Below are 16,954 nucleotides of genomic sequence, written 5' to 3' on the forward strand. Positions count from 1 at the left end.
GGCGCCTAGCTCACAATAAACTTTTTTCTGGTAAGTTAACACACTGTCGTGTCTTATGGTATACTTAACAAAATAGCGAGTATGACACTTTGGAAACCTCTTTCCCATAAATCGTCTTTGTTATCACACTTGAAACTGGGCTGTTTTCTTTTGCCTGTAGTGTTCATATTGATGAATGTATTGATAAGGTACAATAAGACCACTTCATCGTAGTTTGAATGCGTTGCTTGCGCGGCGAATGTCCTCATGCGGCTAGATTTAGATCAGGGAATAACACAAGAAAAAAAAAAGAGAAATACGCTCGTTCCCCGAATAAGCCTTGCGCACTAAAAAGCCCCGGATAGTAAATATTGCAATGCATCATTCCACTATGGTGCCGCCTATAACATGATGATTACTTTGAGACGTTAAACGTCTCCAAGTATCAACTTTCTGGCTATTAAGGGATGGTAATGGCCGCTTCGAAGGTTGAAGCGTGAGCATCGATCGTTGTAGCAACAGTTTCGTCGAAGGGTGCTTTCGCCGCGGCGGAGATGATACTAGACGATACTACCGCATATTCTCACCCTTCTTTGGTGTTAACTTGCAGTAGTCATCACTCGCACTCAGATAAACCTGCTATCTTTCGCGATGTGCGTTATATGCAAGTGTATTTCTTTATTTACCACCGTGAAAAGATACTCGGACCGTGGCCACACCCGTCACTGGCTCGAAAAACGATTCGTGCGCTAGCGCAGTACTTGAAGTGCACGGGCTTAAGAGATCGTTTACAGTGTCATTGTGTATGGTGTCCCTCCCACACGTACTCAGTACTTACCCTCTCCCTTTCTTCCTTTTTCTATTCCCCTTCTCCCCCCCCCCCCGCCCCCCGGTGTGGAGTAGCAAACCAGATGCTGTTCTGGTTGACCTTCCTGTCTTTCCTACCCTTGTTTTCTCTTTCTTACCACCATGAAGCGCAAATACGCAATTACGCAGCATTGCCAATGTATCTGAGCGGGAGACGTCACAGCTGCAATGCACAGCATAGCGGTGGGCATGGTGTGGGGGGGAGGGGGGGAGGCTCAGAGAAAAGAACCAACCATAAATTTGTCGCTGCCACATTGAAAATGCATGTGGAGGCGTAGTTACTGAAGCGGTCGATGCTCGCGTTTGTCCTTCATGCGTGAATGTACCACACCTTTACTCAGCGATTGAAAAGAAAAGCACTTTTCCTCTGACTGTTCATTTAATATGAATTGCCGATGACAATAAGGTTGTGTATTTGTCTGATATTCAATTAGAAGCTGTCGAATAAAGAGTTTGTGTCATTTATGGTTGGTTGCTGCCGCAACCCCTCATTGACACTGGCGTTGAATGGCTGAAGACGGCGCGCTTGAACAACAAGGAGGAGGTACACAAAGGTCTGATATTGTGCACTTCTGCAACTTCCACTCCCTTATCGCTCTTCTTGATCGCTTTTCTTTTTCTTCCATCCCATTACCAGTGGTTTCCGGGACCGGAGGGAAGAGACGACGGTCTAGCATCGGTAGTGGTGGCGCGGTGGCCTTCCGGGCGCGGACTGCGGCGAGGAGTTGCACTGGGCACCAGGGGCCCTAGAGAAACAATAACCGACTGACTCGGCCGAACACTCCCTCTTGGCTTTCCCGCGCTGCCGGCGTGAGAAGGCACTGAGCCGCGGAACAGGACTCACGCCCCATCCATACTTTATTCTGTCGCTTTCGAGGAAACAAAAGAACTCTCCGAGAAAAGTGCGACGGTGAAGGTGGGAGCATTTTTTTTTTTGCCCACTATGCTTCCTCCCTCTCGAAGACTACCGCTGCCGCGAAACTGCGTACTACGAGTACACCGTTAACTGTTGGGGTCGCGGCGATCAGACTTCTTTTGCGTGTGTGCGTGCGTGTGCGTGTGTTTGTGTGCGATTACCATTCGCCATGTCTCGCGCTGGAGTGTGCTGTGTGCTCTTCCTGTTCGGCTCGGCGGACCCGTGCGTGTTGGGCTGTGTGAGAGTGCGCGTGCTCTGGTACGTGGTTCTTCCGAGAGCAACGACGGAAGACGGTGGCTGCTAATGAACCGCTGTGATGGGCATGCGGCTTTACCGCCGAGCGCTTCCTTGTACCGGTTTCCTGCTTTGTTTGGTGATGATGTGCGTTTTTTTCCCCTTCTCTTTCTGAACGATGCTTTTGCGGCCTGTGTACAAGTTGCCGACAGGACCGTGCAACTCCTTTCGTTTGTCGTTCCGTTTTGTCTTCCCTGTGCGGCTGCCAGTCGCACAAAAGCTGCGGAAACCATGGACAGAAGGGGGCCCTAAGAGACCGGATGACAAGCCCGCTAACATTGCTTTTTGTTTATTTTTTTCTTTTCTTGCACCTAGGTGGTGACGTTACTGCCGTTCCTGCAAAGTATGATGGTTGCTTTTATACCAGCGCTCACATAACCTGCTCTGTGGGCCTGACAGCCCATGAATCTACAGAAACCTGTGTGAGGAGGAAAACATTGCTGATCACCCTTTCAAACTCTTCAGGGATTGTGAATTTGAGATGAAGAAAAAAAGATAGGCTGCCCTTCTTCCACCATCTTCGTTTTCCTTTTCTTTCTTCATTGTCGTTCCAGAGCTGAAGACTCTGCGCTATCTCAGGGGTTGCGGGCACTACCACGGATTTGTGTAGTGTGTGAGAGACTTGTGATGGCCATGTTCAAATAAATAAAACGACGTGCACGGATGGACAATAGGTTGTTAACTGATTCAGCTACACGTTGTGGAGAGATAGGTACTACAATAAGAAAACGAACAGATCTCACGCACTTCTGCATCTAACTTTTCCTCTGCGCCGTCACTTTGGCGAGAAGAGGGAGGCAAATGGAGTATTGAAAACAGAGCGCGCACTCAAGTGGAGGAAGCCGTGTGACTTAAGTGGTACGAGAACGCAGTCGGATACTTAAGATTGTTAATCTGTAGAATATGCCAGTTGCCCTCTTTTATAGCATCTTTAAAGATCGTTTACGCTCGTGCGTCCATGCAAAATATGTCTATCGAAGTAACTTGTTTGAAGAATTTTCGTAATTTTATAGTAGCCTCTGATAAAAGCAATCTTGCAGATTTCGTCTCAAGACGGCGTTCTTGTTTTTTTATTTCTTTATTTTTTGAAAACTTCCCGATGGGAAATTTTCCTCTGAGTAATCGCGTCGCCTCCTAATTTGTCGACCCATCCTGCCTTATGAGTTGGAATTTTATGTTACTTACTGGTAATACTTAAGTAAATGGAAGTTCAATATGTTTGTATGTGTATGATGCTGGTCACGTGAGTGCTGTTTGTTCAGTTCGCCTTCATCAATCCCCAAATAGAAACTGATAGTTGTACTTATGAAGCACATTAAACATAACACACTGGACTCCAAAATAAGATTGATGCGGCATTAACTTACAATGTTTTGTGTTGGTGATGCATGGAGTGCCGAAAGTCATCAATAACGCATCTTCTTTTTTTTCCAGTACGAGCGTTTCCAAGAAAGCAGATATGATCTACTTCGGCGCGCATCTTGTTTTCATGTGTACTATAGAAAAAACGTATGGTGTGTTTCGAACTGTACAAAATAATAAAGCTTTTCATCATGGGAGTGGAACCAATGATCGTCATGGCTGGACAGAGGAAACAGAAAAATCAAGACGGCTTCTTCAAGCGTCAAGAATCGACACGCTGTAACAACTGCCCAGCAACTCGATTGTGTTTTGAAATGAAAGGCCGAGTAGAATAATGCCTTAAAGCTGCATAAATTTTAGGTATAACAATATCATTGAATCATAAATTATTTCGAAAGCAGCCAAACCCTGGGAACGAATTGTGTAATCGATAAGCTGTAATCACTATTGTACAAAAGAAAAGATTAGAGGTAATTTTCTTTTGTTGATTATATATGACACATTCGAGAGCTTTGGAATGTATTCTCTCGTATGGAAGAAAGTATATACCGTGTTCTTTTATATATATATATATATATATATATATATATATATATATATATATATATATATATATATATATATATATATATATATATATATATATGTATATATATATCTTTAGTGTCACAGAGTATTTAATTGTACAGAGAGGTTAGTGCATTTCGGCCTACTCGGGTGGATTTTCTTTTAACAGATGGGCGTTACTTGCACGACAAATCGCAATCTCTAGGTGGATAGTTGAAAAACTATTCACTAATTAACTTTTTAATCCTTTACTTTATGATACCGGTTATAATTCCTAACTGTAACCAATCAATAACCAAGTTACGACTCGTTAGCGGAATTGAAGGTTCTAGCACCATTTCTTAAATATTTTTTTTTTATTCGGTGCGCTTGCGGCAAGGCATATGTACAGGCGCCGACAAAAGTGGTATACTTCACGCAGATTGCTACTGCAGACATATGACACATTCGAGAGCTTTGGAATGTATTCTCTCGTATGGAACAAAGTATATATCATGTTCTTTTTATATATATATCTTTAGGGTCACAGAGTATTTGATGGTACAGAAAGGTTAGTGCAATTCGGCCACTCGGGTGGATTTTTTTTTAACAGATGGGCGTTACTTGCACGACAAATCGCAATCTCTAGGTGGATAGTTGAAAAACTATTCACTAATTAACTTTTTAATCCTTTACTTTATGATACCGGTTATAATTCCTAACTGAAACCAATCAATAACCAAGTTACGACTCGTTAGCGGAATTGAAGGTTCTAGCACCATTTCTTAAATATTTTTTTTATTCGGTGCGCTTGCGGCAAGGCATATGTACAGGCACCGACAAAAGTGGTATACTTCACGCAGATTGCTACTGCAGCGGCGTCGCTCGGCATTTTGGTGAGCTGAAGCACGAAACATTGACACGAGTCAAGCGACATGCTTGCAGATAATAAAGGGCACCCATTGGTGGTCTCGATCCCAGATGCTGCCTGTAGATGGCGTTGCGATGCAGTTTGCCGTTGCTCCGGCTCCCGCTGCGTGGAGTATACCACTTTTGTTGGCACCTGTACATAAAGAAAAAAAAAGATAGCAAGAGGCGTCACATAAATGCAGCAGTGCTGTTTTATGCAGATATTGCCGCACAGTGAATTGTCACACTTGTGGGCCATTATCCAACGGATAATGGCCCACACTTAAGACAAGTTGTAGGCACCTAAAATGTACCTAAAATATGCCAAGGATGCATTGGTGTTGCTGTTTGGATCCTCCTGAACGCGAAGTTTTGGGCAGATGTCAGCTTGAATGCCAATGCATTTTTATCACACATATAAAGGACCGAGGTCTTGAAAATGATGCCACATGTGACAATTTCTACTGCGCACTCATTGCTCACAACTGCTCGGCTTTAATTTAACGTTTGGAACAAGCACCCTAAAGTGAATAACTGAAAGGGGTAATTCGCGGATCCTTTCAATTACCTACCTCAACATCACGAGTTCACACGTAGGTAATTGGCACCTCGTTCTTGAAAGCACAGAAAAGGGTGGAGTAATACTATCTAGTGACAGGTAATTTTTTAAGTTGTTCGGAATAAAGAAAAGGAGAAGGCACACAAGTGGCGTATGGGTGATTTTTCTACACAGCTGGCACAATCGTCAAGAAGTCACTTCACTGCGCATGGTGGCGGGCTTTTGCCTCTACAGGTACGTTCCCAAAGCATATAGCCAACTGCCAGTGGATCGCCAAGGTGGTACTACCTTTGTGACATTCGTTTTTGTCAGTCTCTCCCAGTTTCGCCATAAGGCAGGGCTGCCGCACGATTCGCCGATAGGGAGGAATTTAGTGAAAGAAAGGTGGTTGGGTAGGCTGGAGGAAGCAAAGTATACGGCCTGCTGCTGCTACGCCAGGTGGAGGAGGAGGAGGAGGAAACTTTATTTAAGGCCAACGCTAAGGCCCAGTGGAGGAAGATGCGAGGGGAAGCCAAAATGACGTAGTAACAACGGCGCGAAGTGTGCGGGGTGTTCCTTTTCTTTCTTTAGACTGTACAGAATTTCTAAACGTGTCTGGTAGTAGATGGCACAGTTGTAATCCTTGAGCTATCATTACTCGAAGAAAACTGTCGTGAGACAGCGAAATTCACAATAGGCTAATTAAGAACATTTTAATATTTTGAGGTCAATTAATTGCTTAACCGCAGGTCTTGCAACTTACGAATTGCAGCAGGTACGTCGTTCGCCAGGCTCGCACACTTGGAACGAATTATCAGGATGACAGCAGTGTCGGGATGTTCACTCCCCAAGAGCCCAATAAAAGATACCCACGCTCAGGTTACTTTTGAGATCGAATGCATACAATGGCGTTTTGGTTAAGAAGTGAGCGGTACAGCAGGGAACATTTACCGCAGCTTTGACAGGGCGTATTTCGAAACCCTTGACATCCTCAGAATGTATTCCAAGTGGATCTAACTTGCAAACTCATCGGCTACACTTTCTAAATTGCAGTGTGTGCCATAAAATTCTAAATATAAACATAACTAGCCAATTTCAGTCAAATATTTAATAACGCATTTCAATTATTCACATTGCATTTCAATGTAGTGTAAGTAATCCAGCGAAAGGACTGGAAGTGTGCTATCTGCAGCAAGATATAAAAAAAAATTATTTAAAGAAGAGAAAAAGAAAAATAGGTCTGAGCTCACTCAATATCGCGAGCAAAGAACTTGGAGACGGCAGGTGCCACGAAAGAAAAAAAAAGATTTCTTTCATTATTTCTTGACTTTCATACATGTACCCTGATATGGCAGGGAGAAATAACGTGTGCGTGCTTGGCCAATTACAAGCTGAGTGGCCACGCCAGAACCCACTTTCTAAATTTTTTTTTTTGTGAAGCTTCTCCTGTCTCAAAACGTTTCGTTGCTATGGTACACGTGCTATGCGATCAAGTTTACTCTAAAATATCGCTCCTGTGGAAGTACGTTTAAAGGGACACTAAAGAAGAGTTCTAAATAGAAGTACGCTGATGAAGTAATAAATCAAAAGTATACGTATTCTCGCTAATATCGTGGTAGGAGGTTGAATAATAAAATTAAATGAAGGTTAAAGATTCATTGCTGTTTCTATTTTTTTTGGGGGGGGGGGGGGGCGGGGGGGCTGAATAGCTTGGCTTATTATTATGGTCGGTGGTTGGGGGTGAGTGGTCGGACATTATCCGCTGCTACAAAGGTACCGATGCAAATGACACGTGATCTCGCACAACGGAATAACCTAGCGATCATTTACCGATTTTGGTTTCAAATAATATGCACGGTGTTTCACGGAGCAGCAACCAAGGATTTAAAACTGAATGAAACCAACGACATATGGTTTGCCGTAATGTGGCGCTTCTTAGGATATTTTTTATATTGCGCTTAATTTGTTAATTAACTAATATCAATTGTCCAGACATTTGATTGTTCACATTCAGGGCCAAGTGCATTTCGTTACGCTGTAGATGGCATTCTAAAATGACTTCAAATTTTTTTGTGGCATCGTACATGCCGCCTGGTTAATGTTTTCGGGGTTTAGAAAAGGCCCGCGATATGTGAAATGAAACCACGTGACGACCGAGACATTGCCCGAGAAGCCTGGTGATGGTGATTAGACTATGTGGTAGCGTTTGTCCTATTTCATAATAGAAAGAATAGAAACAATTCTCGGTGGTCGAAATTATTCCGGAATGCTACAGCATGCCTCCTAATTATATTGTAGTTTAGGGGCGTAATATCACAGAAATTTCTTTCTTTTTTATAGCCTACGGCGTTATCTTGGCTGCCGAAGTGAAACTATAGGTGTATCGCAGTATGTAAGCCTTCACCATTAAATATTTAAATGGAACGCAAAGACCTAATAGTACGGTATTTTCTTGGCAAATGCCGAAATGATTTCGTTAGACAGGTAAGCTACGGTTCCAGAGCATTTATGGAGCGCTTAAGGAGAATTCGAACTCAAACTAAATGTGGATTTCGAGAAAGAATATTTGACGCCAGATACAAAAGTTACTGCACTTAAAATGGCGTAAACAATGCGAGTGCCGGAATGTTCGAAATCTTATTTTCTTTATTTTTATTTTTTTGTAGTCATAGCCGCGCACCCATGCATGGCTATAATGGGTTGTTTGTAAAAGCCGTAAAGCCGTAATTGACTTTGACCGAGTAAGTAAAAAAAAAAAGTTCACCGATGATTACAATTCATCCTAATGTGCAATTTGAGTGACCCTGTTTAGGAGTTTTCTATTCGTGATATGTTGAGGCAAATAATTTGAATCTGAATGGCAGCCTCCTGTCGGCTGCGGCGCTGTGCCTCTGATCGGGTTGCTCGTTTAGCAGCAGTGGCATACCAAGCACTTCCACGGTTGCGTGGCTCATTCTTCAGAAAGGAAGCGCGAACATGGGAACGCGTGGCCCACACAGAGCGCATTGTTTAGCGGCGCCTGCGCAGGCGAAGTAGCACATGCGCAGTGGTCGCGAAGCCCACGCTGGCGCTTTGGTTTCATGTATGGTATAAGTAAAAGCGTTCCTCGCAAGCCTTAGTAAGAATGCCACCGGTGACTGGGTGACGGCGCACGCTACTGTGGTGCCATCTCGTAGCGGGTCGCCACCGCTGATCACGTCTCGTGTGGCACTACGCTTTCCTCATCACGCTTTTGCCATACTTTCCCCTCCATTGTCCTCCTCGTGCTTCCGCTGTACCCTCCTCCTCCTCCGATTGGCTACTGGCGAGCTCTTCCCTGTCGCCGTCTTTCTTCCTTCTCTACGCTCCGCATTCGCTCTTTTTGTCCTTCTGTGGGATCGTTCGTTCTGCGGTTACGCCAGTGCAGACGCTCAACGCAGGAACAGGTGCCTTAGAGCGGTGTACTAAAATGGATAATTTAACAAAAGCAACATCGAGTGTACTGTATATTTCACTGTGCAGTTGAGAAGCCGGGCCAGTAGTTGTTTGATGAAAATCAGTTAGGTAATTACAATTGCATACGTGACTTATTAACTAGTGTCTGAATCGACATCACAAAATATAAGACGTTGTAGAGTGTTATAAGAAGCATTGACCATGGTATACTTTCATCGAGATACAAATAGCGCGATGTGTTTTTCCCGTTGAAGAAGAAAGCCCGCCAAAATTAAACACATTATGCAAGTACGCCCCCACTCGCACAAACTGTACCACGCATTAGCGCTGGAGCTCCCCAGCAAGCTCTTTGAGAAACCTCCCATAAAATATAATAGTGATAAAGGTTGAAGAGCTAGCTTTTTATGGGCTAAGCCCCTCCGGAGACAGCGCTTCGCCATTGTGTTAGTACAGATGGAGCTCCGGCAGCTTTCTGCGGATTGTGGAAAGAGGCTTTCTGTAGTTAACTTTTTTTTGCCGCAGTACTTTTCGCAATACTTTTCGTACCCTGGGAGCCTGTTTGAAGACGCTGCTTTCTGGTGCCGGTGAGTGCATTTGTTTGCTTCCAAAGCCCCGACCTTCTGAGGAGCCTTTTAAATGATTAATCCTCAGCAATACAAACTGAAGAAGCTTGGGATTGGAGCACAATATAGCAGTCCCTCGCTTACCATTTTAATTTTGCTTAGAGCTAGGCCGTCAGGCCGAGCTCAGAAAGGAAGCACACGCCCGAGAACTGTATTTTGGTTTCCAGAAACAAGCGCGCTTTGTCTGCACGTACAAATCGGGCCCGTCGTGTATATGTCTGTAACATATTTCGCATACAACGTCGCACAATTTTTACCGAAACTGCTGAAAAAAAATTGAACATACCCATGACTGAAGACGTTGGGAACTTAATCACTCAGGAACACAAAGAAATGAGGCAGTATTCTGGCCAGCATTTATTAAAGCACCCCAATTGCACAACATGGATGTATCATTTCTGACTGCGAAAAATACAAGCATGTATTTAATAGGAATTCTGTCGATCTCACATAACACACGTGAATATATGAGCTAAGATCTACACCAGCCGACTTTTTGTCTCATTTCGACGCTGTATCAGGTGCTTTTTTTTCAAAATTGCTTTGTATACTCTCCTTTCATACGTGTAGTGTTATAACGTTAGACTGAGTTTGTTTAAATATTTTAAGTTTTATTGTTATGGAAGCTAAGTATTGCCCTTAAATAAGAAATTGGTCATATCCTAAACTAAAGATATTTTTTTTTATCGAACAATAATTTTTGGCCTGCTATGAAACTGCCTCACATGTACATGAAGAGAGGGGCCCCTCCTCTTACGATAAGTTGTTTGACATTTATTTTCTGTTCGCGCCTCCAGACCCCTAGCTACCTGTGCTATGCAGTTTTCCCAGTCATCATCGGCTGCCACCTCAAGGTGAGCGTGTGGTTCACCCGGCTCCCAAAGCGAGGAAAAAAAAAGAACGAACGATAGAAGCGTGCACGTTGCTCCATATGAAAGTAACCTACCACATTTATCTTTGCCTGCAACCCCATATTTCTACAACGCTCGCTCTGCTACTGCTGACAACGACGGCTATCAGGGAGGCGTGGCTTGCGCACATTCAGTGAAGCTAGCTCCGCTCGCCTCCACTCTCTCTAGCCCAGCGCTAGTAAAGCAGAGCGCGCGGGCTCAATGGCGTACCACTACCGGAAGACGGGGATGAAGGGAAGAAGCGGATGTGGCTTGACTGTGCCGCAGCGGGAAACGATGGAGAGGGCAAAGGGCGAACTCCGTCACTCTCCCGCACTACTCCACTACACTCTCCCGTTTAGTAAGAGCATCTTCCCCTCCCGCTCCAGAACCGAAGAAAGAGAGAGAGGGATGCGGGGTGAGCGGAGCGACTGCACTGCCTCTCGCGCCGTGAGAATTGGAAGGCGAGGAGGATGCCGGAGAAAGGAGGATGCGACGGGTCTGACGGAGACTCGTTGGCGCTGCACATTCGGACTAGTAGGAGCCGCCAAAGGCGTTTCCGCGGGAGCCGCTGCGCCGCCTGTGAACGCGCTGCCAACCGTTGCTCATCATCGCCCGACGACGTCATTCTTCAATGCCGGCCTTGAATCTACTTTTACTCTCTGTTGTCCTTGGTGTCACGGAAAGTGATCACGGTGTTCTGTGTCTTTATTTCCAAATTGATTTTTTTCGCACATTAGGCGACGTGAAGGAACTTTTGGTGCATCGACTGGTTTACACGGACAATCGTCGTGCGTTACTATTATGTGCACCTACAAGCTCCACAACGTACTGTCAAATAGGAGGTGTTTGTAGTGTAGCCGCCGGCGAAGTAATGGACTATCGAACCATGTTGTTAGCTGCACACATGGCCATGGGAGGGAAGTCGTCGGCCCCAGTGAACGATCTCGTGTCCTTAAATTGGTAATATAGAGTTTTCTGCCCAAACTCCGAAGCGGTGAAGTAACGTAACGATAACTTTGTAACTTTAGTTATCTGTCTGTCCCGAAAAGCGAATAGATGTGTTTAATATTTGCAGGCGCAGCACTGAAGAGTACGCTATCAGTTATGAAATTTTTACCTTGTTTCAACATTTCTTTTTTTTTAGTGAGCAGAATTTTGGCGGAAATGTAGCTAAGGGTAACACCGGAGACGGAAATGTATAGCAAGACAGTAAATTGTACGATGGTAGTGTGCTGGCTTAAGGTCTGACATGACCGCTGATAACATTGCTATCGAATCATAGTATATTCCAACACATTCCTTGCAGAGTGAGAACGTTGGCTATTTTAATGCCAAGCCTTCGTATTTGCCTAAATGCCGCCCACTTTAGATGTGAGCCTTTTGTCCCTATCGGGCATTGCACAGCTACGGGAACAGCCCACGTTGTAGTGCAATAGGTTGTAGCTTTCCTTGGTCAGATTATAATAAATATGTTGTCATGACATTGTAGCTGCAGTCATCCCTATAACATCGACGTCGCCATCGGGGTTGACTTCACTTCTCAATTTCACGCCATCATCACCATGCTTTCTTGCTCGCTGCGCCTTCGTCGTCAGGCGTTAACTATCGCCAGGGTTGTATTGAGTCCTCGCTATCGTAATCAAGGTGTCGTCATTGCCGCCATAATTGCAGTCATGTCATTGATGCTAAACTACTGTCATCTTCATCATGCTGTCATCGTTCTGCGCTTGACACCGTTGTCACCGTCGTCGTCAAGTAATCCTGTTCTTCTCGTTGTTGCCGTCATGTTGTAGTCATCGTGCCGTGGTCTTTCTGTGGTCATGCACGCACATTTGTTTGCCTTACGTGGATTGGTTGTGCCATCTAGCAGCACTTTGTGCATTGCCAAGCTAAACAAGATAATCAACTGCCCACTGCATTCTTTGCACAAAGCTGTTTCCTGCAGTCCATAAACTTTCATTTTTTTCTTATCCAGACCAATATCTCTTCAGAGCTTTCCTAATGCAATTTCCTTTTCTCGTAGTTGTGATGCGGCAGGTAGATTTAACCTGGCACGCTTGGCCTGTAATTATTCCGCCTGGGCATCCGTTAGGCTTCAGTACGGGTGTTTCACCGAACGTTCACCAATTCGGTATATTGGTTGAATTAACAGTCGTAGAACTTGTTTCCTGATTACTTTACGGAACACTACACCTTGAAAGCTTAGATGTGGATGACACCTGCTCTGTAAGCTTGCAATGACGTTTTATTTCCAGTTCTAGCTGCGGGAACAACACGACGAAGTGTTTCCCATTACCATTACCGATTTTACCACATAAGTCACATCCTAGAGGTGTCGATCGTCCTGTTTTCTGCACCCTGTGTGTAAGCGGAGCTAGTTCTGTTGAGATACAGGAGGGTACCTTCTTCGGCAGTGAGAGTGTAGTTAACACATGGTTGATGTGCAGTATTTATTGCACAGCGTGCAAAAAATTGTCGTGGATTTCGTCCTTTGGGCGCTGCAAGTAATTCGGGGCTTCGCCGCCCCTGACAGCGCTTCGAGAGCAAGAGTGTCCGCCTTCTTAATGCCCTCAATTCCAACGCGAGACGGAACCAACTGTCATTCCACATTAAAACGCCTGCTCCTGAGGTCTTGAAACTTGAGAACTTGCATGTGGCCTTAAACCCAGACGTCCATACAGACGGGACGGTATCTGTAGATGCAGCCAGCTGCATAGCGTTAATCTGCATCGCTTTCCTTGGTGTATCTGGCTAGATCACTTAGTTTTGCCTACTGTTGAAAGTGAGGTACACGTTCATCGTGACACTAGGCAAAGTGAGAACCTATTTTGCACAATGCTATGGGGCACTCACAGACTCAAACTCAGAGCCACGATGATTAGCCGTAGCCTGCATTATGACATATTTGTTTTAGTATTCCTACGGAACAGTATTTGCGATCACGAAGAGGCGAGCAGTGTGAAGATGACGACGACGACGATTAGAGGCTAGCGCGGGCTGTTGCCTCTTGGCCAAGTGCGGCGTATTTCCCCGTAAATATACTTGTATATAGCTTTTTGTCTGCGTCTTCCTACGTAACATATATGGTGGAGGTGGACGTTCCCTGTACCTCGTTGCGGAGCTTCGCAGTGGATGGTACGTCGAGCCTTCCTTCATGGCTTCCGGCGACGACAACTCGACTCCGCCGGCTCCAACACCTGCTGCCACTTCGACGACCTACATCACTCTCCCCACTCCCCGTGATCCTGGCGTATTCTCGGGCAAAGATGGGCAAGACGTCGAGGACTGGATCAGCCTGCACGAACACGTCAGCTGCAATAACCGGTGGGATCCTACTATCATGCTCGCCAACCTAGTCTTTAAGCTCGGTGGCACACCTCGAGTTTGGTTTCGGACGCACGAAGATGAGCTCACCAGTTGGGATTCGCTTAAGCAAATGCTACGAGACTTGTTCGGCAATCCCTACGGTCACAAACTTGCGGGCACAAACGCATGCAGACGTCAACGGAGCCCCATATCACGCACATTCAGGACGTCTTGGGTGTGTGCAACAAAGTTGATGCACACGTGACTGAGTCAGACAAGGTTCCCTATAACCTCAAAGGCATTGGCGATGACGCCTTCAACTTGCTCGTTTTCAACAATGTGGCGACGGTGGATGCAGTTATTCGCCTTCGCCGATCGCTCCTTTATCGTGCTATTCACAGTCAATGCCCACTGTCCCCGCGCCATCATCCTCGGTTTAGACTTCCTCTCCGCACATTCTGCTCTCATCGATTGTTCCGCCAGTAGTCTCCGCCTTGACTTGCCTGTTCTGGATCCCGCTGAACAACACCCCAATTGCCTTAGTTCCGTCGACTTCGTTTACTTGCCACCTTCGGCACTGACTTACGTTGACTTTAATGTCATCCTCACCCGTCACCGACGATCACTACATCGCGCCTCCTATGCAAGACGTCCTCCTTACACACGGGATCACAGTACCTCATACAGTTTTATCTATTACGGCGAATTGCGTCTGCCTGCCAGTGGTCAATTTTGGCTTGACAACACAAGTACTGCCACGCGGTATGTCTCTGGCCCAGCTTTCCTACCACGCTATTTTTGACTTTAACGATCGTCTTTTGGCCCAAAGAACAGCTGTTAAAGATCGCATTAATACCGGCGATGCCCCTCCTATTCATCGCTGCGCGTATCGAGTGTCACCAGCTGAGCGTCAAGTTATTCACGCCAAAGTTCTAAAAATGCTTGCTAAGAACACTATTGAACCATCGTGCAGTCCATGGGCGTCACCTGTTGTACTGGTAAAAAAGAAGGATGGCTTATGGCGCTTTTGCGTGGATTATCGGCACCTTAACAGGGTTACCAAAAAGGACGTGTATCCCCTACCTCGGATTGATGACGCCCTTGACTGCTTCCACGGGGCTCGCTATTTCTCCTTTATTGACCTTCGCTCCGGCTAGTAGCAGATTGCCGTGGACGATCTCGACCGCGAGAAGACTGCTTTTGTAACACCCGACGGTCTTTATTATTTCAAAGTGATGCCGTTAGGTCTATGTAACGCTCCTGCCACTTTTGAACGCATGATGGAGTCCCTTCTTCCCGGTTTCAAATAGTCCACGTACCTGTGCTACTTGGACGGCGTTATATTATTCTCGCCAACGTTCACTACGCACCTCGAGCGCCTCTCAGCAGTCCTGGACGTTTTTCGGCGAGCCGGTCTGCAACTCAACGCATCGAAGTGCCAATTCGGCCATCGCCAGATTACCGTCCTTGGACATCTCGTTGACGCGAACGGAGTGCAACCGGAGCCAGGCAAGATTCATGCTGTTACGCACTTCCCTGTTCCAAAGTGTGTCAAGGATGTGCGCAGCTTCATTGGCCTTTGCTCGTACTTCCGCCGTTTCGTGAAAAATTTCGCCGCCATAGCACGACCACTAACCGAGCTTTTGAAAAAAGACGCCCCTTTCCAGTGGGGCAATAACGAGGCCTCTGCATTCTGGCATCTAATCGACCTTCTCCCAGCGCTTCCCGTTCTGGCCAATTTCGATCCTTCTGCGCCTACCAAAGTGCGTAGTGATGCCGGCGGTCACGGAATAGGCGCAGTACTGGCTCAACGCCAGCGCGGCCACGACCATGTTACCGCTCACGCCAGCAGGCTCCTCTCACCCGCGCAGCGCAACTTTTCCATCACTGAGCGTGAGTGTCTGGCCCTAGTTTGGGCAGTTGCGAAATTCCGCCCATACTTATATGGTCGACCCTTTTCCGTTGTCACAGACCATCACGCACTTTGATGGTTATGCTCACTGAAAGATCCTACAGGATGACTTGGTCGCTGTGCCTTACGCCTCCAAGAGTATTCGTATTCTGTCATCTACAAATCTGGCCGACTACACAAGGACGCTGACTGCCTGTATCGCTACCCGGTCGATGAACCCAACGACGCCTACAGTATTACCGCCAACGCCACTTTTTCTGTGCCTGCCTGCGCTAACATCGCTGATGAGCAGTACCGAGACCTATCGCTGCGAGCGCTCAACGAGCGTGTGCGCTCTCAACCTACGGATGAATCCGTTCACCGATATGTCCTCCAGGGCGGCATTCTCTACCAAAGGAACTTCCTCCCTGATGGCTCTCATCTTCTTCTTGTCGTGCCAAAATATCTACGTCAAACTGTGTTCTTTGAGATGCATGGCGCACCCAATGCAGGACATCTTGGGGTAACCCACACGTAGGACTGCGTCCGCCTCCGCTTCTATTGGCCTGGTCTCGCTCGCACCGTCCGATGCTATGTTGCTGCCTGTGATCCCTGCCAGCGTCGGAAAACACCTCAAGTGCTACCTGATGGTCATATACAGCCGATCGCCGTCCCTGTGGAAACGTTCATTCGATTAGACTTCCTGGGTCTCTTTCCCACGTCATCCTCTGGAAACAAATGGCTAGCCGTCGCAACTGATTACGCCACACGAAACGCTATCACGCGGGCTCTCCCTACCAGCTGCGCCACTGACGTCGCGGACTTTCTCTTGCGTGACATTATCTTCCTTCATGGCACCCCGCGACAGCCGCTTACGGACCATGGTCGTAGCTTCCTCTCGAAAGTCATCGCCGAAATTGTGCGTTCCTGCTCCATTCAACACAAGCTGTCTATCTTATACCATCCTCAAACCAATGGCCTGACAGAGCGGGTAAACCGTACTCTTAACGATATGCTGTCCAAGTATGTTTCCAGGGACCACCATGACTGGCACATTGCCCTTCCTTACGTAACATTTTCGTAGAATTCCTCCCGGCACGACACCGCCGGATTTTCTCCATTTTATCTACTGTACACTCCCGAACCGACCTTGCCCCTAGACACGGCACTTCCTCCTGCTGCGATCTCAACAAGCGAGTATGTGTGCGACGCCATCGCCCTCGCCGACCATGCACGCCAGCTTGCCCGTACTCGACTGACGGCCTCGCAAACCACTCAGCAGTGTCAGTACAACGCCCGCCACCATGACGTACACTTTTCGCCTGGTGCGATCGTGCTCCTGTGGTCGCCCTCTCGTCACGTCGGACTTTCAGAGAAGCTCCTTTCGCGATACAC

General features: G+C 46.5%; 1 protein-coding gene across 14 annotated transcripts in view; it reads left to right on the top strand.

Moving 5' to 3' along the window:
- The window catches only part of LOC135918168 (neuroligin-4, Y-linked-like), a 694,509-nt gene extending 690,902 nt beyond the window's left edge, over positions 1-3,607 (top strand). For all 14 annotated transcript variants that reach the window (XM_070532204.1, XM_070532198.1, XM_070532197.1 and 11 more), the window contains one exon: positions 1,484-3,607. In XM_070532204.1, the coding sequence (XP_070388305.1) occupies positions 1,484-1,520 (37 nt within the window). In that variant the 3' untranslated portion in view covers positions 1,521-3,607. The remainder of the gene's footprint in view (positions 1-1,483) is intronic.
- Positions 3,608-16,954: the final 13,347 nt, after the last annotated feature.

This window comes from Dermacentor albipictus, chromosome 1 (assembly GCF_038994185.2).
Source record: "Dermacentor albipictus isolate Rhodes 1998 colony chromosome 1, USDA_Dalb.pri_finalv2, whole genome shotgun sequence".
Lineage (NCBI taxonomy): Eukaryota > Metazoa > Arthropoda > Arachnida > Ixodida > Ixodidae > Dermacentor > Dermacentor albipictus.